This window comes from Schistocerca serialis, chromosome 7 (assembly GCF_023864345.2).
Source record: "Schistocerca serialis cubense isolate TAMUIC-IGC-003099 chromosome 7, iqSchSeri2.2, whole genome shotgun sequence".
Lineage (NCBI taxonomy): Eukaryota > Metazoa > Arthropoda > Insecta > Orthoptera > Acrididae > Schistocerca > Schistocerca serialis.
In genome coordinates, this window is record NC_064644.1 from 275,495,309 (window position 1) to 275,519,861 (window position 24,553).

At 39.7% G+C, this 24,553-nt stretch overlaps 1 protein-coding gene across 2 annotated transcripts in view; it reads right to left on the bottom strand.

Moving 5' to 3' along the window:
- LOC126412117 (3'-5' RNA helicase YTHDC2-like) overlaps positions 1 to 24,553 on the bottom strand; it is a 345,826-nt gene that overhangs the window by 94,232 nt on the left and 227,041 nt on the right. For both annotated transcript variants that reach the window (XM_050081554.1, XM_050081552.1), the window contains exon 18: positions 22,863 to 23,134. In XM_050081554.1, coding sequence (XP_049937511.1) covers positions 22,863 to 23,134 — 272 coding nt within the window. The remainder of the gene's footprint in view (positions 1 to 22,862; positions 23,135 to 24,553) is intronic.

A 24,553-nucleotide genomic window follows, 5' to 3' on the forward strand; every position in this document is an offset into this window, starting at 1 on the left:
TCTCCGTTGGATCTTCTCTATATCTTCTATCAACCCTATCTGGTACGGATCCCACACTGCTGAGCAGTATTCAAGCAGTGGGCGAACAAGCGTACTGTAACCTACTTCCTTTGTTTTCGGATTGCATTTCCTTAGGATTCTTCCAATGAATCTCAGTCTGGCATCTGCTTTACCGACGATCAACATTATATGATCATTCCATTTTAAATCACTCCTAATGCGTACTCCCAGATAATTTATGGTATTAACTGCTTCCAGTTGCTGACCTGCTATTTTGTAGCTAAATGATAAAGGATCTATCTTTCTGTGTATTTGCAGCACATTACACTTATCTACATTGAGATTCAATTGCCATTCCCTGCACCATGCATCAATTCGCTGCAGATCCTCCTGCATTTCAGTACAATTTTCCATTGTTACAACCTCTCGATACACCACAGCATCATCTGCAAAAAGCCTCAGTGAACTTCCGATGTCATCCACAAGGTCATTTATGTATATTGTGAATAGCAACGGTCCTATGACACTCCCCTGCGGCACACCTGAAATCACTCTTACTTCGGGAGACTTCTCTCCATTGAGTATGACATGCTGCGTCCTGTTATCTAGGAACTCCTCAATCCAATCACACAATTGGTCTGATAGTCCATATGCTCTTACTTTGTTCATTAAACGACTGTGGGGAACTGTATCGAACGCCTTGCGGAAGTCAAGAAACACGGCATCTACCTGTGAACCCGTGTCTATGGCCCTCTGAGTCTCGTGGACGAATAGCGCGAGCTGGGTTTCACATGACCGTCTTTTTCGAAACCCATGCTGATTCCTACAGAGTAGATTTCTAGTCTCCAGAAAAGTCATTATACTCGAACACAATACGTGTTCCAAGGTTCTACAACTGATCGACGTTAGAGATATAGGTCTATAGTTCTGCACATCTGCTCGACGTCCCTTCTTGAAAACGGGGATGACCTGTGCCCTTTTCCAATCCTTTGGAATGCTACGCTCTTCTAGAGACCTATGGTACACCGCTGCAAGAAGGGGGGCAAGTTCCTTCGCGTACTCTGTGTAAAATTGAACTGGTATCCCATCAGGTCCAGAGGCCTTTCCTCTTTTGAGTGATTTTAATTGTTTCTCTATCCCTATGTCGTCTATTTCGATATCTACCATTTTGTCATCTGTGCAACAATCTAGAGAAGGAACTACAGTGCAATCTTCCTCTGTGAAACAACTTTGGAAAAAGACATTTAGTATTTCGGCCTTTAGTCTGTCATTTGTTTCAGTACCATTTTGGTCACAGAGTGTCTGGACATTTTGTTTTGATCCACCTACCGCTTTGACATAAGACCAAAATTTCTTAGGATTTTCTGCCAAGTCAGTACATAGAACTTTACTTTCGAATTCATTGAACGCCTCTCGCATAGCCCTCCTCACACTACATTTCGCTTCGCGTAATTTTTGTTTTTCTGCAAGGCTTTGGCTTTGTTTATGTTTGCTGTGAAGTTCCCTTTGCTTCCGCAGCAGTTTTCTAACTCGGTTGTTGTACCACGGTGGCTCTTTTCCATCTCTTACGATCTTGCTTGGCACATACTCATCTAACGCATTATGTACGACGGTTTTGAACTTTGTCCACTGATCCTCAACACTATCTGTACTTGAGACAAAACTTTTGTGTTGAGCCAACAGGTACTCTGAAATCTGCTTTTTGTCACTTTTTCTAAACAGAAAAATCTTCCTACCCTTTTTAATATTCCTATTTACGGCTGAAATCATCGATGCCGTAACCGCTTTATGATCGCTGATTCCCTGTTCTGCGTTAACTTTTTCAAATAGTTCGGGTCTGCTTGTCACCAGAAGGTCTAATATGTTATCACCACGAGTCGGTTCTCTGTTTAACTGCTCAAGGTAGTTTTCAGATAAAGCACTCAAAAAAATTTCACTGGATTCTTTGTCCCTGCCACCCGTTATGAACGTCTGAGTCTCCCAGTCTATATCCGGCAAATTAAAATCTCCACCCAGAACTATAACATGGTGGGGAAATCTACTCGAAATATTTTCCAAATTATCCTTCAGGTGCTCAGCCACAACAGCTGCTGAGGCAGGGGGCCTATAGAGACATCCAATTACCATGTCTGAGCCTGCTTTAACCGTGACCTTCACCCAAATCATTTCACATTTCGGATCTCCGTCAATTTCCTTCGATACTATTGCACTTCTTATCGCTATAAACACGCCTCCCCCTTCACTGTCCAGCCTGTCTCTGCGGTATACATTGCAATCTGAGTTTAGGATTTCATTACTATTTACGTCTGGTTTCAGCCAACTTTCTGTCCCTAGCACTATATAAGCGTTGTGACCGTTTATTAATGAGAGCAGTTCTGGGACCTTTCTGTAGACGCTCCTGCAGTTTACTATTAGCACATTAATATTGTTATTCCCTGTTGCATTTTGCCTACTCCTACCTTGCTGCGTCTCAGGAGGCGTCTTGTCGGGCCTAGGGAGGGGATTCTCTAACCTAAAAACCCCCATGTGCACTCCACACATACTCCACTACCCTTGTAGCCGCTTCCAGTGTGTAGTGCACGCCTGAACTATTCAGGGGGACCCTTCATTTCTCCACCCGATAGCGGAGGTCGAGAAATTTGCACCCCAGATCTCCGCAGAATCGTCTGAGCCTCTGGTTTAAGCCTTCCACTCGGCTCCAAACCAGAGGACCGCGATCGGTTCTGGGAATGATACTACAAATAGTTAGCTCTGATTTCATCCCGCGAGCGAGGCTTTCCACCTTCACCAACTCCGCCAACCGCCCGTACGAACTGAGGATGACCTCTGAACCCAGACGGCAGGAGTCATTGGAGCCGACATGAGCAACAATTTGCAGTCGGGTGCACCCAGTGCTCTCTATCGCCGCCGGTAGGGCCTCCTCCACATCTCGGATGAGACCCCCCGGCAAGCAGACAGAGTGAACACTGGCCTTCTTCCCCGACCTTCCCGCTATTTCCCTAAGGGGCTCCATCACCCGCCTAACGTTGGAGCTCCCAATAACTAATAAACCCCTCCCCCTGTGTGCCTGCTCGGACCTTGCTGAAGGAGCAGCCACATGTCCACTCACAGGCAGAGCGGGCGATGCCACACGGCCAGCCTCCACATTGACCCTCCGCCTCGTGCGCCGCGAACGCCGCTGAACCCGCCACTCTCCTTGGGGAGAGGGTGGCCCAACCGCGCCCAGTACACACGAAGATGTCTCGACAGCAGGGACAGTGGGTGAAGCATGTAACACCTGGGGTGTACCTTGCGACGCACCAGACTCCCCACTGCCGCTACACTCTGAGGCAGCAGCCTGAAGACAGCTGACCGCGGCCATCAACACGCTCAGCTGTTCGCGAACAGTGGCCAGCTCCTCCTGCGTCCGTACACAGCAGTCACACATCCTATCCATCCTAAGGAATCAATTTACTGAAGAGAGTTAATCAACCTTTAACTAGACTGCTAATTCACTAAAGGCGGCTGTTTATTCACTAAACTGTGGTTGCTAGGCACTTCTTGTAGAAAACAATGAAAATAGCACTATCTGTCTCTGGACTGTATTGCAAACAAACACTAGCACTACTGCTATGGTTGACTAAAGGGACTCTCTCTGACTGTATTCAAAACAAACACGAAATCTATGGAACTATTAATAGCACTCGACAATTAAAGCTTCCTAAAAGCAAATACACACGGAAGAAGAAGTGACAAGTAAGAAAAATACAGTTAATACTTCAATTAAGATAGCTCGCTGCACAGCAGACGTGAAGCAGACGGCAGTTACGACGACACTGACTCTACTGGCACTATGGCTGACTAAAGGGACTCTCTCTGAATGTATTCAAAACAAACACGAAATCTATGGAACACTATTAATAGCACCCGACAATTAAAGCTTCCTAAAAGCAAATACACACGGAAGAAGAAGTGACAAGTAAGAAAAATACAGTTAATACTTAAATTAAGGTAGCTCGCTGCACAGCAGACGTGAAGCAGACGGCAGTTACGACGACACTGACTCTACTGGCACTATGGCTGACTAAAGGGACTCTCTCTGACTTATTCAAAACAAACACGAAATCTATGGAACACTATTAATAGCACCCGACAATTAAAGCTTCCTAAAAGCAAATGCACACGGAAGAAGAAGTGACAAGTAAGAAAAATACAGTTAATACTTAAATTAAGGTAGCTCGCTGCACAGCAGACGTGAAGCAGACGGCAGTTACGACGACACTGACTCTACTGGCACTATGGCTGACTAAAGGGACTCTCTCTGAATGTATTCAAAACAAACACGAAATCTATGGAACACTATTAATAGCACCCGACAATTAAAGCTTCCTAAAAGCAAATGCACACGGAAGAAGAAGTGACAAGTAAGAAAAATACAGTTAATACTTAAATTAAGGTAGCTCGCTGCACAGCAGACGTGAAGCAGATGGCAGTTACGACGACACTGACTCTACTCTACTGGCACTATGGCTGACTAAAGGGACTCTCTCTGAATGTATTCAAAACAAACACGAAATCTATGGAACACTATTAATAGCACCCGACAATTAAAGCTTCCTAAAAGCAAATACACACGGAAGAAGAAGTGACAAGTAAGAAAAATACAGTTAATACTTCAATTAAGGTAGCTCGCTGCACAGCAGACGTGAAGCAGACGGCAGTTACGACGACACTGTTGTTTCATTTAATGTCAGTAACAGTCATGGTAAAGACTAATCTAAAAATGTTCGCATTTAAAGTTAATCTGCCCAGTCAGGCAATCAAGGCTATTTTCGAGTACAAGAACAGTGCAGAAAAGGTCGCAATGATGACACAACACATACACTTCAATAGGAATTGTCTCAAGAATAACGTCATCCCAAATTATGTCAAGATTGACATCAAAACAAACACAACAACTGTGAAGAAAACACTGGAGATCGCACGAAAACTCTGGGTGAAAAATGAACTGAAAGAACTTTATATTAAAAAACAAAAGTTCAATACACAGCTTTACAATGCAGAATTACAGTTGGGAAAGTTGCTTCATAGATTAGAATATGCTTCCATAACCAAAAAAGTCAAAGAGTACACCGAGTTCATCATACAGAAAACTAAAGCTACACAGAAGAAAAAACTGGCCAATCTTATAAAGCAACAACTACCTCCCAAACCGAACCAAAACAGCCACAAGAAGCACACATTCTACACACCTTTCCTCAACAACACGAACATAATATTCACTGCAGAAGAAGAGGCACTACTCTGCAAAGGCTTAAAACACAATGTTCAAGCTCCGCTGGACCAAAAGAACCAAGAGAACCTCATCACTTGTGTCACACAGATCTCGACCATCGCCTTTAAGAAGCAAACTGACAGAATATCAACCTGCCACAAAATTAACGAAATCATTGAAAAGGAAATTGCAAAACCTTTCCCAGCTTACAAAAACGGTGACTGGTAACAGTAAACTTGTTGTTTCATTTAATGATTTCTGTGAGTCCAGTAGTTAGGTAAAGGTTGGTTGCATCAAAGAAATTAAATATCTGTTATACTATTAACAAATTCCAGGAAATTCTTGATATGAATATGTTTGTGGAATGTATAGCACTTCCTAGATACCTCATTAAATTTTTAACCACCATGTAGTATATGCTATTTACCGTACTGTCTATTGAAGGATTAATGCATGTTATGTATATTATATTGGTGTAAGAATTATGAAAGAAGGTTGTATACATGGAAGAATCCTGGAGATACTAGAAGGTATCAGGTAGATTATATAATTGGTCAGACAGAGATTTAGGAACCAGGTTTTAAATTGTAAGACATTTCCATGGGCAGATGTGGACTCTGACCACAATCTATTGGTTATGAACTGTAGATTAAAACTGAATAAACTGCAAAAAGGTGAGAATTTAAGGAGATGGGACCTGGATAAATTGACTAAACCAGAGATTGTACAGAGTTTAAGGGAGAGCATAAGGGAACAATTGACAGGAATGGGAGAAAGAAATACAGTAGAAGAAGAATGGGTAGCTCTGAGGGATGAAATAGTGAAGGCAGCAGAGGATCAATGGGTAACAGAAGAGATATTGAATTTAACTGCTGAAGAGAAAATATAAAAATGCAGTAAATGACACAGGCGAAAAGAAATACAAACGTCTCAAAAGTTAAGATCGACAGGAAAAGCAAAATGGTTGAGCAAGGGAAGCTAGAGGACAAATGTAAGCATGTAGAGGCATATATCACTAGGGGGTGAGATAGATACTATTTACAGGGAGAAAAAAAACCCTTGAAGAAAAGAGAACCACTTGTATGAATATCAAGATCGCATATGGAAAACCAGTCCTAAGCAAAGAAGGGAAAACAGAAAGGTGGAAAGAGTATATAGCGGGTCTATACAAGGGCGATGTATTTGAGGACAATATTATGGAAATGGAAGGGGATGAAGATGAAATGGGAGAAATGATACTGTACAAAGAATGTGACAGAGCACTGAAAGACCTAAGTCCAAAAAAGGTCCTGGGAGTAGACAACACTCCATTAGAACTACTCAAAGCCTTGCGAGAGCCAGCCACGACAAAACTCTACCATCTGGTGAACAAGATGTATGAGACAGGTGAAATACCCTCAGAGTTCAAGAAGAATCCCAATCCCAAAGAAAGCAGGCGTCGACAGGTGTCAAAAGTACCAACTATCAGTTTAAGACATGGCTGCAAAACACTAACATGAATTCTTTACAGACAAGTGGAAAAACTGGTAGAAGCCGATCTTGGGGAAGATCAGTTTGGATTCTGTAGAAATGTTGGAACACACGAGGCAACACTCACCCTACGACTTATCTTAGAAGATAGATTAAGGAAAGGCAAACCTATGCCTCTAGCATTTGTAGACTTAGAAAAAGCTTTTGACCCTGTTGACTGGAACACTCTCTTTCAAATTCTGAAGGTGGCAGGGGTAAAATACTGGGTGTGAAAGGCTATTTACAATTTGTACAGAAACCAGATGGCAGTTATACAAAACGCGGGGCACGAAAGGGAAGCAGTGATTGAAAACGAAGTGAAGCAGGGTTGTAGCCTATTCCCAATGTTATTCAATCTGTGTGTTGAGCAAGCAGTAAAGGAAACAAAAGAAAAATTTGGAGTAGGAATTAAAATCCAATGAGAAGAAATAAAAACTGTGAGGTTTGCAGAAGACACTCCAATTCTGTCAGAGACAGCAAAAGACCTGGAAGAGCAGTTAAACAGAATAGACAATGTCTTGAAAGGGGGATATAAAATGAACATCAATAAAAGCAAAATGAGGATAATGGAATGTAGTCAAAGTAAATCAGGTGATGCTAAGGGAATTAGATTAGGAAATGGGACACTTAAAGTTGTAGACAAGTTTTGCTATCTGGGGAGCAAAATAACTAATGATGGTCGAAGTACAGAGAATATAAAATGTAGACTGGCTCTGGTAAGGAAAGTGTTTCTGACAAAGAGAAATTTGATAACATCAAGTATACATTTAAGTGTCAGGAAGTCTTTTCTGAAAGTATTTGTATGGAGTGTGGCCATGTATGGAAGCAAAACATGGACAATAAATAGTTTAGACAAGAAGAAAATAGAAGCTTTCGAACTGTGGTGCTACAGAAGAATGCTGAAGATTAGATGGGTAGATCACATAACTTATGAAGAGGTGGTGAACAGAATTGGGGAGAAGAGGAATTTGTGGCACAACCTGACTAAAAGAAGGGTGCGGTTGGTAGGACACATTCTGAGGCATCAAGGGATCACCAATTTAGTACTGGAGAGAAGCATGGAAGGTAAAAATTGTAGAGGGAGACCAAGAAATGAATACACTAAGAATATTCAGAAGGATGTAGGTTGCAGTAATACTTGGAGATGAAGTAGCTTGCACGGGATAGAGTAGCATGGAGACCTGCATCAAACCAGTCTCAGGACTGAAGACCACAACAACGTGTATATTACAGCAATCCTTGGTTCTTGAATCACTCTGATAAATAAGGTAGTACTGTGATAAGGTATACAGATGCAACTGAAACGGAATGCAGCCAATCACTAGAAAAGATTGTTTAAAGATTTTAATATATTTGATTTATAATCAAATTAACATTTGGGTTATGTTTGTTTATTGCACAATGTGTGGCAATAAAAGTTTCAAAATTTCAGATTCAACAGGAAAAGGCAAACAGCCAATATTATTTTATTTTCAGCTTTAATTACTGAAAATGTAAGTTGTAACTTAATTGGTCTGAGGTCCATTAATTTAAACTGTCATAATTTATTTTCATTATAAGTAATAGTACCCATAATTTTTCTAGTTGGATTGCAGTAATGAAGAGACAAGGGAATCTTGAAATAAGCCTATGCAAATATAACTGCTGACAAGCAACCAGCATAGAAGGATCTGCATACAATCGGCAAAATGAAATGATGCTTTACATTAGTCTGTTTTAAAATAACGACTATTGTTATTAATATATTTACCAGTAAAACTCCATTTTTTAAAATTCCCATGTATTAAACGGCTTCAAACTTCTGATTACTTTAGAAATGAATTAAGGCGTTATATGGTTGATGTTAAGCATGTAAGTGAGAAAAAGTTTAGAAAACATTTGAAATTATGTTTCAATTTTTTCAGTAGTCACTATGTGCTGAGTGCTCTTACTCTCAAATACAGGATGAAACAAGAATGAGTATTTGTGTGCAATGAGCAACACTGCCTCAAGGCACATACACGGTTTCTTACTGTAATACTTGCCTTACTGTGTTAAGTCTTTAACATAATATTATATGCCTTTTAATGAGTAGATTGTAGCAGCACTTTAAATTTTTTAACTTGGTTTACAATTGTATGAAACACTGGAAATAACACTTTTGTTGCCCCTGGAAGCCATTACATAGGCAACCTGTAACTGGGATGATGACATGAACATGGTTAGCTGTATCATGATGTACAAGGATCGTCCAGAAAATAAAGACCGTTTAGTTACAGAAAATGAGAAACACAATATTTATAGGAAAACACAATTTGGTTGCATTCATGAAGCTTCCTTCAGTTCTTTAATTATCCACCCTGGTCATGAGCTTCATAATTCCCATTTTATATTCTTCTGCTGTCAGTTCATTAAGCCAGGTGGTTACAATCACAGAAAACCTGAACACTGCAATGAACAACAGAATCTTGTAAGACAGGCGCATTACTCTTGACAAATTGCACAGTATGTTGCCAGACATTTCTCGTTATCTGCTTGGTGAAGTTGCTGAAGCCTGCTAGAACAAAATTTGTACACAGTAGGTTCAACAGCAAATGAGTGACCAACACAAAACTCAGAAAATAGGCTCAGTGTTGACATTTTTGACCCAATCTTCATCAGATTGTAACTGATACTGAGACCTAGGTGTTTCACATCACCCAAGAGAGCAAGAGCCAATCACTTGAGTAGGCTTTTCCCACATCACTCAAGAAACCAAGAAAATTCAAACAGACTCTCTTACCACAGAAGATCGTGGCAAATGTTTTTGGGATCATAAAGGAATTTGTTTGGACTCAATGCCAAAAGGCACTACAATCAATGCAAATTGTTATTGTGAGACTCTAAGCAACTAAGAGTCATCCACAACAGGAGGCAACAAATGCATTCTGGAGAAATTGAGCTTCTTCAACACAATGTCTACCCTCACACTCTGGCTGCAACTTAATAACTGCTTGATCAATTTGGCTGCGACATCTTTGATCATCCACACTATAGTTAAGGTCTTGCTCCTACTGATTTCCAGCTTTTCCTTAAGCTGAAAAACTTTTTGGGCAGTTCACATTTTGGAAGTGATGGAGAATGCAGTGAACTGACAGCAGAACAGTATAACTAGGGAATTAAGAAGCTTGTGACCAGATACGACAAATATATAAATGTAAGAGGTGATTGAGCAGAGAAATGAAGGAAGCTTTGTGTATGTTACATAACTGTTTTATCCAATGAATATTATGTTTTTCATTTTGAATAACTAAATGGTCGCCATGTTTTGGATGACTCTCAAAGATAAATAACTTTAGACCTGTATCTGTGCGACAATGTCACAGCGTTCACGTAATTTAATGAAAGAAAACACCAATAAGTCAAGGAGCTACAAAATTACAGAAAGATAAAACTGCAAACGACAATGGTATATGAATTAACAAGTCCTACTAATGAGTAATGATTGAGAAAAAAGGTCCCCCCATGAACCATGGACCTTGCCGTTGGTGGGAAGGCTTGCATGCCTCAGCAATACAAATGGCTGTATCATGGGTGCAACCACAACAGGAGGGTGTGTAATCTATCGAGAGACCAGACAACGTTCCTGAAGAGCAGCAGCAGCCTTTTCAGTAGTTGCAGGGGCACAGTCTCAATGACTGACTGATCTGGTCTTGTAACATCATCCTAAACGAACTTGCTGTGCTGGTACTGCAAATGGCTGAAAGCAAGGGGAAGCTATAGCCATAATTTTTCTCGAGGGCCTGCAGCTCTTCTGTATGGTTAAATGATGACGCCATCCTTTTGGGTAAAATATTTCGGAGGTAAAATAATCCCCCATTCGGCTCTCCTGGCAGAGACTATTCAGGAGAATGTCGTTATCAGGAGAAACAAAACTGGTGTTCTATAGATCAGTGTGTGAAACTTCAGATCCCTTAATCGGGCAGGTAGGTTAGAAAATTTAAAAAGGGAAATGGATAGCTTAAATTTAGATATAGTGTGAGTTAGTGAAGTTAAGTGACAGAAGGATCAGGACTTCTGGTCAGATGAATACAGGATTATAAATACAAAATCAAACAGGGGTAATACAGAAGTAGGTTTAATAATGAATAAAAAAATTAGGAACGTGGAGAAGCTACTATGAACAGCACAGTGAATGCATTACTTAAGACAAGATAGACACGAAGGCCACACCCAGCACTCTAGCATAAGCTTATATGCCAACTACCTCTGCTGATGATGAAGAGACTGAAGAAATGTATGATGAGATAAATGAAATTATTCAAATAGTTAAGGGAGATGAAAATTTAATAGTCATGGGGGACTGGAAATTGATAATAGGAAAAGGAAGAGAAGGAAAAATACTAGACGAATATGGGCTGGGGGAAAGGAATGAAAGAGGAAGCTGACAGGTAGAATTTTGCACAGAGCATAATTTAATCACAGCTAACACTTGGTTTAAGAATCTTGAAAGAAGGTTGTGTAGTACATGGAAGAGACTTGGAGACACTGGAATGTTTCAGCCTGATTACATAACGGTAAACAGAGATTTTGTAACCAGAGTTTAAATTGTAAGGCATTTCCAGGGTCAGATGTGTACTCTCACCACAATTTATTGGTTATGAATTGTATATTAAAACTGAAGAAACTATAAAAACGTAGGAATTTAAGAAGATGGGATCTGGATAAACTGAAAGAATCAGGGTTGTACAGTTTTAAGGAACGATTAACAGGAACAGGGGAAAGGAATAATGAATCACGGTTGCAAAATACTAACATAAATTCTTTGCAGAAGAATGGAAAAACTGGTAGAATCCGACCTAGGGGAAGATCAATTTGGATTCCGGAGAAATGTAGGAACACTCGAGGCAATATGACCGTACAACTTCTCACAGTAGTTAGGTTAAGGAAAGGCAAACCTTAGTTTATAGCATTTGTATACTTACAGAAAGCTTCTGACAATGTTGACTGGAATACTCTCTCTCAAATTCTGAAGGTGGCAGGGGTAAAATACGGGGAGCGAAAAGTTATTTACAATTTGTACAGAAACCAGATGGCTGTTTTAAGAGTCAAGGAGCACGAAAGGGAAGCAGTGGTTAAGAAAGGAGTGAAACAGTGTTGTAGTCTTTTGCCAATATTATTCAATCTCTATAGTGAGTGAGCAGTAAAGGAAAGAAAAGAAAAATTTGGAGAAGGAATTAAAGTCCAGGGAGAAGAAATAAAAACGTTGAGGTTTGCCGATGACATTGTAATTGTGTCTTAGACAGCACAGGGCATGGAAGAGAAGTTGAGCAGACTGGACAGTGTCTTTAACCTCTTAACTGTCTATTCCGAAATAACTCGGGATAGTCTGTTTTGCCGAGAAATACTATCCCACGATAACTCAGGCTCCCGATTTTCTCACGTTCATGTGCCAGTATCCCGATTATACTCGTTCTAGTTCCGTACATTGCCGCTAGTTAGCACCAGCAACCAGTTATAGTCATTGTTGTTCCTGCTGCTGCTGCTAGTTGGTGTTTTCCAGATTTTGCTCTGGTGTATTGCTCTTTGGTGATGCTCTTGAAGTTTTTCGGAGACTTGGGAGTTAAGGGATACTTTCCAACTAGATTATACTTGCATCAGTAGCATTTCTATTGTTGTTGCAACAATTCTGCAACATTTATTACCATTTTGGTGCTGTTGTCGCAGTATTACGCATCTCTGGAGTCGTGTAAAATGAACTGTGATCATTCCAGTGAAGAAGAGCAGTGGGAAGACATCTGTGTTTCAGAATTGGGTGATGACTCTTTTGAACTTTTATCAAGTGAAGAAGCATGTGAGAAAGAGACAGATATAGATTGGTCTCAGGTGAGAGTGTGACATGTTGTCAATCCAAATACTGATTGTGCTTCTCCAAGATTTCTGTTTTCTGCTAATCCTGGTTGTACAATTCCTTTTGCTAATGATGAACCTCAAATACTTAAACACTTCTTCGAAAGGGATTTGCTGGAGATGTTACAGGTGGAAACTGCTAAATATATCAGCCAATGTGTTTCATTCACTGGCTGTAACGTTTTGTCCCTGTCAAGTGAAGAACTTTGAATTTTCTTTGCTCTAATTATTTTACAAAGTATTGTACAGAAATGTGAATTGCACATGTACTGGTCACGGCGGGCAAGCACATCAACTCCATTTTTCAATAACGTAATGTCCTACAGGAGGTTTTGCCAAATAAAAAAGTATCTTCATTTTTCTGAATACGAAGTATATGATGCTGCAAATCAACCAAATCCTAAGCTGAACAAAATTTGGCCAGTTTACCAGCACCTTGAAAATAAATTTTACACTTCTTATGTTCCTGAATGGGACATTATGGTGGGTGAACGTTTACTTTTGTACAAGGGCAGATTTTGTTGGGTACAGTATATCCCATAGAAAAAGGGGAGATTTGGAATAAAATTCTATATGCCGTGTGAATCGGCTGGCGGATATATGTGGTCCCCGATTGTTTACACAGGGAAAGGACAAAGGTGGATGCAGGCTTCACGGACTTTCCAATGTCGTCACAAGTTGTCTTGACACTTGCAAAACCACTCCTGAAGCAAGGTTACTGTCTAACGACAGATAACTTTTCCACGTCCCCACAGTTAGCAGATTCCCTAATTTTGAAGTCCACTGATAGTCATGGAACAGTAACAATGACCCGGAAAGAAATGCCACAATCTCTCCGAAATCTAAAATTATGAAAGGGGAAATTGCAGCTGAAGGCCAAGGAAAAGCACCAGCTTTACATTGGAAGGACAAGAAGGACATGGTACTTATTTCAACTATCCACACTACAGATAAGGTGGAGACTCAGAATAGGTCGAAGAAAATAATAAACCCAAAGCTTGTGCTTGACAACAACTGTGCAATGGGAGGAGTGGATCACGCCAACCAAAGAATGGCATTGAACCCAACACCCAGAAAGCAAGGCAAGAAGTACTACAAGAAAATCTTTTTTCATTTACTGAAAATTTCTGTATGGAATTCGTTTAATTTGTATGAAAAATCTGGAGGGAAAAAGGACCCACTGGAAATTATGTTTACCCTCTCAGAAAAATAACTGAGAAGTACAAAGGAAGTGTCACTTCTCCTAAGCCAGACCGACCAGAATGAACACACCACCCTCTTCGGTTGATGGAAAGACATTTTCCAGAAGTCATTGGGCCAACAGAGAAGAAGAGCAATCCAACAAGAGTGTGCACAGTTTGTTTCAAGAAGCAGGAGGCACATGGGAAGTGCATCCAGCGACAAACATGGTACTATTGCCCCCAGTGCAAGGTCCCATTGTGCATCACACTATGCTTCAGAATCTACCATACACAAAAGGATTTATAATGTGATTTGAACGTGTGATTCTCATCTTGTATATCTTATCTAACTTCTTATTTGTATATTTTTTCATAATAAATAACAAATTTTAATGAATATTTGCAGAGATTTTTGCTGAGCGTCAGTTATCTCAGGATAATACTATTTAGCTACTCCCAACTGCAATATCTCCTTTGATTTTCAAGATAAATGTAAAAATGAATTGTTGATGCAATGCATTTTCAAGAGAATGTAAAACTATGTAAGATTTTGAAAGTTTTGTGTCAGAAATAGGTACGTTACGAGGTTAAAGGATGATATAAGATGAACATCAACAAAAGCAAAATGAGGATAATGGAATGCAGCCAAATTAAATCACATGATGCTGAGGGAATAAGATTCGGAAATAAGACACTAAAAGTAGTACATGAGTTTTGCTATTTGGACAGCAAAGAAACTGGTAAAAGTCAAAGCAGAGAGTGTAGACTGGCAATGGCAAGAAAGGCGTTTCTGGGGAAATTTGTGGGGAGTCTTTTTCTTAAAGTATTTGTATGGAGTGTAGCCATGTATGGAAGTGAAACATGGACAATAAATAGTTTAGACAAGAAGAAGATAGAAGCTTTTGAAATGTGGTGCTACAGAAGAATGCTGAAGATTAGATGGGTTGTTCATGTAACTGGTGAGGAGATACGGAACAGAATTGGGGAGAAGATGAATTTGTGGCACAATCTGACTAGAAGAAGGGATCAGTTGGTAGGACAAATTCTGAGGCATCAAGGGATCACCAATTTAGTACTGGGGGGGGGGGGGGGGGTGTTACAAATCATAGAGGGAGACCACGAGATGAATACAGTAAGCAGATTTATAAGGATATAGGTTGCAGTAGTTACTGGGAGATAAAGAGGCTTGCGCAGGATAGAGTAGAATGGAGAGCTGCATCAAACCAGTCTTTGGACTAAAGACTGCAACAATATCAGGGAAAATGTGTCTGCCATTGCCTATTTGTAGGACCAATCCTGGAATTTGATAGAATGATTTGGAAACCATGGGAAACACAAATAAGGTTGGTGGAATTTAAACATATAGCTTTTGTACTTCCTGATGTATTTTATTAAGTTATATAAAACAGTAATGGAAACCTAAAATGATCATATATAAACAGTATCCTCTACTATTGCATCCAATTTAGTGATTTCTATCCCTATAACAAACTTAACTCAACCTAAATAATTTAAGAATAAAGAGGCCACTCACCGTACACCAGAAGCAGTGAGTCATCAATAGGAGCCTGTGCGATTTACATTCAACCAGAATGTTTCCTACTACATTAAATAACCTCAAGTATTCATGTTGTAAACAAAACGAGTTTTCCAATAGAAATAGCTCCATTCAGATTTAAAAACTGGAGATTAGTCACTAACAGCCTTTAAATCCTCAATAGAGGTATTGAGAAATGTCCTTTTACTGTGTGCTGCTAACATTTTTGGGCTGGCTTCTCATAACTTAAAAGGAGAAAAAAAAAGTATGAGGAGAAAGATGATGTCATAAGAAGCTCCTGAGAAATTAAAGTGAGCAGAATACGAGAATAGTAATGACTTTTCTTTCCTCTTGCTGTGTTTCATCATGGCTTTTAAAAGTCTATAATTTATATGGACTAATTCAAAATATTTTCTTTCTGCCTGTACTATGTAGCACCAAAATAATGCCACATGACATCAAGGAATGACACATGCTAATTAAACAAGTTTTAGTGTATCACAGGCTAAGTAAGCAAATTTTAGTGTATCACCGGTGTTGACTGCAAACTACATTCTAATCTTAAAGGCCTGCATTCTACTTCAACAGAAAGTTATAAATATGTGCCCACTCCAAGAGCTTATCATTTAAACACATTTCCATAAATCTGGAGTCTTCTCTTCATTAACCAACAAGTGTATAAATGTCAATAGCTGGAGATCAAATTTGATCTTAGTTCAGAAAATATACCTCGTTCACAAATCTGCTAAGTTGTATAACAATTGAGCAAGGTTCAGTACTGATCCAAATTAGTATGACACACACTCGGCAACACCTGCTAAATCAGCTACTGATACAATTACTGTACATTGACAACAGATATCAATTATACATCAGAGATACACAGTATTTCTTACCAGAGGTTACATATTTTAATGCTTCAGGAAAAAGGATGGAAGAAACTTCTTCGCTATTGAGACAAATGGAATTTTTTGGTAATGAAAATAGCGAGCTTTTGAAAATATAAACAGATAAGTAGTTCAGGCAGAGGTGAAGGAATCACTGAAACACACTGGGTTACAACTTCAAAGTAGGCTAACAATTCTTATGGCCAAAGATCCACACAAGTCTGTGTTCAAAGTCTTGGTTCCTTTGTTGAATTCACCTTGTGTAGGTTTTATGTATGCAAGATTTTGGAGCCAGTGGACTCTTCTTCTGGCAGAAGGGTTGAAGGGGAAGGAAGAGAGGTGAAGGAGAAGGACTAGAGAGATTTAGGAAAAGGGGTAGAGTTTAGAAAAATCACCCTGAACCCCGAGCCACAGGAGACTTACCGAACGGGATGAGAAGGAAAGACTAATTGTTGGGGGCTGCACCAAATGAGATTTTAAAACCAGAGAGCTTAAAGGTGGAGGACAGGGTAATATGCAAGACAGATGTTACTGCTAAAACATTGTGCACAAGTTAATAGGAGCGAAAAGCTAAGTGCACTGTATGTAATGGAGGTGGGCAGCAAAAATTGACATGTCAGAAAATGAAGATGTACAAAACTAAAATGGAGTGAAGAAAGGAGTAGTTACTATGAAGAAATGCTGAGACAGAAGAAAGTAATGTAAATTAAATCAAAGTGGCAAGAGAGCACCAAGGACGTGTTGTAGCACTAGTTTCCACCCTCAGAGTGGAAGTGTTTGGGCGAAGAATCAAGATGGCATGTGTGGTGAAACAGGCTCTGCAAAAGGATGTGTGTTGTCACTACACACCCTCTGCCATGTCCACTCATCCTAAGTGATAATCTGGTGGTAGTGATGTCAATGTAAAAGGTCGAATAGTGTTTACATAACAGCTGGCATATGAAATGTGTGATTTTACAGGTGGATCACCCATTGATGGTACATATTTTGCCAGTTACAGTGCTGGAATGGGTGGTGGTGGTGGGGGGGTTTGCATAGGGCAAGCCTTGCAGTGAGTACAGTCACAGCGGTAGGAGTAATAAGGAGGGGAGATGGGTATAGAAGTAGCATAGGGTCTGATAAGGGTATTGCAGAGATTGTGAGAATGTCGAAAATCTGTTCTACGCAGGTTGGATAAAATCTCAGACAGAACGGACCTCATTTCACAGTAGCTGGTTAATGCTTTCAAAACCAGGGCAATACTGAGTGACAAGTTATGTGCTCCAAAGTTGTGTTTTTGAAGGGATCAGCAATACCAGGATTGGATGTGATGGCTCATTTAATCAGTTTTTGAACCAGGCAGGTGGGGTAATTTGTCCAGTGAAGAAAGGTGGTTTGTTGCTGTAAAGAGTCTTCATTCACATGTAAATACTGTTGTTTATTAGTAGGTTTATTGTGGACAGAAGTGTGTAGCTGGCCTTAGCTGAGGATGACATCAACATCAAGGAAAGTGGCATGGGATTTGGAGTAGGACCATGTGAATTGGGAGAATATATTTAAAGATTTCAGGAATTTTAACAGGGCAGCCTCACCATGAGCCTGTGGCAAAGCTGTCATCAATGTATCTAAACCAAACCAGGTGCTGAAGACGTATGGATCCCTGGAAAGCCCCCTCCAAGCCCCTATACCAACCTTTTCATGGGTCGGTTGGAGGGGGCTTTCCTGGGATCCATAAGCCTTCAGCACCTGATTTGGTTAGGAACATCGATGACATCATTGCCACATGGACTCATGGTGAGGCAGACCTGCTAAAATTCCTGAAAACTCTAAATATATTCTCCGAATTACATTTCACATGGCCCTATGGCAAATCCCAAGCCATTTTCCTTGATGTTGATCTCATCCTCACCAAATGCCAGCTACATACTTCTGTCCCTATTAAACCTACTAACAAACAATAGTACCTACACATTTTGACTGTTGGCATCCTGTCGATGTCAAATGTTCCCTCCCATTCAGCGTTGGCATACGAGGTAAATGTATTTGTTTGGCTGCAGACTCTTCACAGAAATACTCTACCATTCTCACCTCAGCCTTCAATGGACGTAATTACCCCATCAATCTGGTTCAAAAGCAGATTTCTTTGCTGTCACTTCCACTCCTGGTACTGCTGATCCCTCCAAAAAAACAATTTTGTAGCACAGCATTTGCCACTCAGCATTATCCTGGTCTTGAATGTATTAATCAGCTATTTCAACAAGGCCATGACATCCCGAATGATGCCCTGAAATGAGGTCCATTCTGTATCAAATTTTACCAACCAAACCTAGAAAAGCTTTTTGTCAACGTCCCAATCTCGACACTCCCCTTGTCAAACCCTATACTCCTTCTGCACCCATCTCCCTACCTCATGGCTCCTATCCCTGTGACTGCCCCACTGCAAAACTTGCCTTATGTGCCCTTCTACCACCATCTACACCAGCGCACCCTCCTACCACCATCTACACTATCAAAGGGAGAGTCACCTTTAAAAAAGACACGTCGTATACCAACTGTTATATAAACACCGTTCAACCTTTTACATCGGCAATTTAGTTAGGATGAATGGACATAGGCAGAGGGTACATACTGGCAACACGCAATATGCTGTTGCAGAGCACACTCTACAAAATGGCAGTCATGACCTCGGGGTCTGTTTCAACACATATGCCATCTGGATTCTTGCTCGAGACACCAGCAGGTGGAAACTAGTGCTACAACAAGTCCTTGGTGCTCTCCAGCCACCCGGACTTCATTTACATTAATTTCTTCACAGTAACTACTCCTTTCTTCATACCATTTTAATTTTCTACATTTTTCATTTTCTGATATGTCTGTTTTTTGCCACGCACCTCTATTGCATACAATGTGTTTAGCTTTTCACTCTTATTGACTCACGCACAATGTTTTAGCAGTAATCTCTGTCTTGCACATTACCCTGTCTTCCACCTTGAAGCTCTCGGGTTTTCAAATCTCGTCCAGTATATAGGTACATAAAGGAAAAGACCGCTACGATAAAAGTTATTACCAATAAACACTAACGTGGCCACTGTAAGTGTCGGCAAAGAGATATTTTGCTACACCGGAAGGCAAAAAACAAATGATGGAAACTTTTTTCAATTTTTTTGACAATTATTAGAGAGACTCTGTCTTTAGTTCTCTTGGCGAGAAGACGTATTTCTTGTGATACAATGTGTTGTCTGAATAATAATCCTATGAAAGTATGAAGTGTGAGTTCATTTAGTGCAAAACCATGAAAGCTTTCTTTTCTTCTGCGCATTATGCCAAAGTCATGTCACTGTAGCTGTCTGCATCAGAAGAGGAAGTCCGATGATAAATCCTTATTGTATTCAGGGTGATTTTTCTGACCTCTACCACTTTTCCTAAACCTTTCCAATCCTTTAACTTCATCATTCTTCCTTCCCCTTCCATCCTTCTGCTCGAAGAAGGAACCACTGGCTCCGGAAGCTTGCATACATACAATTCTATTTTATACGCATATTCTCCTGCCACCGCTTGGTGAGTAAACTTGTTACTGATATGCATATTACACTTACATATGGCAGACTCACTGCAAGCAATCAAGAATGTAGCATCTCCGGCCAGCTGGTGACGTGGAGCTACCAGGCCCCAAATTTAAGACAAAGCAGCAGCTGGGTCAGTCACACTTCTCCATCCACAATCAACTGAAGTATTGACAAGAACTTTGTATGACAGTCGTTATTCTTTGAACTTATCATGTCATGACTGGGCCTGGTTGGGATCTGAGTACAGAGCCATCCCATCGCTCAGTGGTCAATTTGAGTCTTGGCCACAGTTTGGTGTGTCCATTTGTTCAGGTGGACAGTTGGTTTGTAGTCACGTGCACATAAAGTTCTATGCAGAAATCATAGCATAGTAGGTACCGTCAAATGGGGTGATTTTGGACACCGGGGCGAATTCGGACAGTATGGCTTATTTGCTCTTTGCCACTGCATAGAAACAAAGACTTACTTATTTTACCACCCGTGTGCCAGTTATTTTAAGTGCAAGATTGCATTTATCACTTTCCACAACTTTTATTTTGCGTCAATTGTTTCCAAAGGTGAATAATTGACGAACAGTCTCAGTGTTAAAAATCCATGCATTATCGTAAAGTGGAAACTTTGTATTGTTGCGCCAAGCGGGAAGTTATTGTAACCATGACTGTCGATGTGCTCAGTAGCTAACAGCATTGAGAAAATTTCTGTACAAGTTTGTTGAGTTTCTTGTGCAAGGTTATAAAATAACTACGGATTTTGTAAAACTGTGTACTGTGTGGGGTGAAAGACAATGCCAAGAACCTATAAGAGCAGAAGAGGTGCTACAGTACAGTGTAATTTTGACTTGGAACTTTTAGATAAAGCTGTTCGTGATATTCAGAGTGGTAAATTATCATACAGAAAAGCATGAGATTTGTATGGTATACCTAAATCAACCCTACAAAATAAAATGCAGAAAGCACACCCGAGAAAAGATGGGAGACAGCCAGTGCTAAATAAAGAAGAAGAAGAAGAAGAAGAAGAAGAAGAAGAAGAAGAAGAAATGTTGAAGCAAGGTATCTTGAGGGCTGCACATTGGGGATTTCCCTTCATTAAATTGGATATTAGATATTTAGTTAAAATATATCTTGATAAATCTGGCCGAAAAGAGAAGAAATTTCGTAATAATTTGCCAGGGCAAGAATGGGTGCATTTATTCCTCAAACGACAGTCAGAAGATCTTTCTGTTCGCTTAAGCAAAAATATTAAACGAGCTCGTGCAGAACTTATCTGTAATATATAAAATTCATTGAGATGAATACACTAAGCAGATTCAGAAGGATGCAGGTTGCAGTAAGTACTGGGAGATGAAGAAGCTTGCACAGGATAGAGTAGCATGGAGAGCTGCATCAAACCAGTCTCAGGACTGAAGACAACAACAACAACAACAACATATCAATCCATATCACTTATTCGTAACAAAGGGCTACCTTAAAATGTCACAAAAATCAAATAAAAAGCATGTAGAATAAAAAGGCAGTAATTGTCCGAATTCGCCCTCTATATACAGTTACTTCGGACAGAGATTTAAAAAACAAATGTGTCCGAAATCACCCCAATCCATGGGGTGATGTCGGACACTTTATTTAACTGCCTCAGATAAATATTCTTACACATACACTTTCTGGTTCTGGGATATTTTATTCGTTACACATATAACCTATGCCTTCCATAATAATCAATTTAATCTAACAATATATATGAAAGTTACAATCAAAATAACAACAAAACCGTCCGAAATCTCCCCGTTTGACGGTATATGAGATGCTATGTGTACCTGAACCAAAGATTATTCTTCATCGCAGAGTGACAAAATAATGTTCACATGGGTACACAGTAATATTGGTCATCCATACTATATTAGATGTGGCTTCTTCTGTTTCCGAACTAGTTCACTTGTGTAAGTACTGCACTCATGTTTGATGGATCATGGAGACAAATGTCACACAGAACCTACATTAATATTTTCCACTATATTATGCTGTGTATTAAGTATAACCACTTACATGTGGTATCATCAGAGTGAATTACTACTAGATTGTCTTTACAAAACATATGCTATCTGGTGTCATCCAGTAATTATTTTAACTTTTCCTGTACTCAATGTAGCCACAATTCATCAAAGCTTTTTAGATATGGCTAGGAGCTAGGTATGCTAGGCACCATGCAATTACTATTGTCTTTTGCACAAATGCCACTAATACACATAAGATGAAACTAGAGTCACAAAATCACTTATGTCACCATTTCTGATATTGAAACTATTAACTCTAAAGATCAATCTGTAGCATGTGTGAGAAAGAACGTGGAATGATCCAAATCTGACATGTCCATCATCTACAATTATCAATACTTCAGTACACTAAATACATGTGACATATAGAATATTCTGATAATGAAGACACAGAGAAACGGGTGAAAGAATGGATGCGAACGGATAGCTGTAATTTAAGTTTACTGCAACCTTGAAACACTTAAATACAGCAGAAAACAGCACTGCTGCTAGTGAAAATTACATGGCATATAGCATTGAAATGTGAGCAAAAGGGTGAATACCAATCACATACACTATCAAACTAAAGACAATTTTAATGATGTTCACGCATGCACTCACCTCTTTTCTACCATCATTGACACACACATCATCAGTCTACTCAAGTGATACAAACAATGAAACACTAGGGATAAACCTGTGCTTATAAAATAGGAGTATATTTAAGCACAAATAAAAAAAGAATCTATATAAACATTATCTTTCAGAGGCCGAAGATCCTTCCAGCAAAAGAATGGAAACAGAAATGTAAAGAAAAGTTTGTTTTGATAGTTACAGCTTATGTTATTTCTTGCTTGCTCATTATGTACTTCACTATTTGAAAGTACAATATTTTTCTTTTTTTTCTTTAAATGTGGCAGTTGCAAAACACTAACACAGAGTGGAAAGCAGTCAGTACAATTGTGCACATAATGTATTCGTGCTCCTGTTAGTCATTTCCTTATGGCCAATGCAGGAGGAAACATTAAATAACAAAAACATGAGAAAATACTTACTGTGTACGCATCTGTGTATGTTCTCTGTCAACACGAATTAAATTTGGATATACACCAGCACACAGAGCTGCCTTCACCACTGCCCAGTTCTCCGAGTTGGAGTTCAGGTCACGAATGTCTCCACCTCCACGTGCACGCACGAAGCCAGAAGCTCTTAACTGGCCCAACAACTGTGTTCGCAAACCAACCACCATTTCCATAGTTGCGGCAGACACAAAATGTTTCTCACAAAATGACTTTTCCCAGCCATTTGCTCTTGCATGCTGCCATGCCTAGAAAATGTTTTCAAAAAGTCTCTTAAGGATCAAGTATGTTAGGCATCATCACATAATACCAAATATACTATTTTGGTATTGAATGAAACATAAAAAGAGGTTTTTACGTATTTTTAATTACACTAATAAAATAATAATATTACTCTGAGACAATATTACGACTTATTTCTCCTTCTGTAGTTTCTATTAACAATATAGTAACTTTCAGTGTACGTGTGTCTAAAAGTACGTCATTGGAAATGCTTTTCATGTAAACAATTCAATTATGTACTGAGCAATCTTAATTTTTGCCAATCTTGTGTAAGAATCTTTCATCTTACGTTTTACTACCCGGTTTAAAGTTGTTTAAAGTTATACTGTTGTTGTTGTGGTCTTCAGTCCTGAGACTGGTTTGATGCAGCTCTCCATGCTACTCTATCCTGTGCAAGCTTTTTCATCTCCCAGTACCTACTGCAACCTACATCCTTCTGAATATTCTTAGTGTATTCATTTCTTGGTCTCCCTCTACGATTTTTACCCTCCACGCTGCCCTCCAACACTAAATTGGTGATCCCTTGATGCCTCAGAACATGTCCTACCAACCGATCCCTTCTTCTGGTCAAGTTGTGCCACAAACTTCTCTTCTCCCCAATCCTATTCAATACTTCCTCATTAGTTATGTGATCTACCCATCTAATCTTCAGCATTCTTCTGTAGCACCACATTTCGAAAGCTTCTATTCTCTTCTTGTCCAAACTATTTATCGTCCATGTTTCACTTCCATACATGGCTACACTCCATACGAATACTTTCAGAAATGACTTCCTGACACTTAAATCTATACTGGATGTTAACAAATTTCTCTTCTTCAGAAACGCTTTCCTTGCCATTGCCAGCCTACATTTTATATCCTCTCTACTTCGACCATCATCAGTTATTTTGCTCCCCAAATAGCAAAACTCCTTTACTACTTCAAGTGTCTCATTTCGTAATCTAATTCCCTCAGCATCACCTGACTTAATTCGACTACATTCCATTATCCTCGTTTTGCTTTTGTTGATGTTCATCTTATATCCTCCTTTCAAGACACTGTCCATTCCATTCAACTGCTCTTCCAAGTCCTTTGCTGTCTCTGACAGAATTACAATGTCATCGGCGAACCTCAAAGTTTTTATTTCTTCTCCATGAATTTTAATACCTACTCCGAATTTTTCTTTTGTTTCCTTTACTGCTTGCTCAATATACAGATTGAACAACATCGGGGAGAGGCTACAACCCTGTCTTACTCCCTTCCCAACCACTGCTTCCCTTTCATGTCCCTCGACTCTTATAACTGCCATCTGGTTTCTGTACAAATTGTACATAGCCTTTCGCTCCCTGTATTTTACCCCTGCCACCTTTAGAATTTGAAAGAGAGTATTCCAGTCAACATTGTCA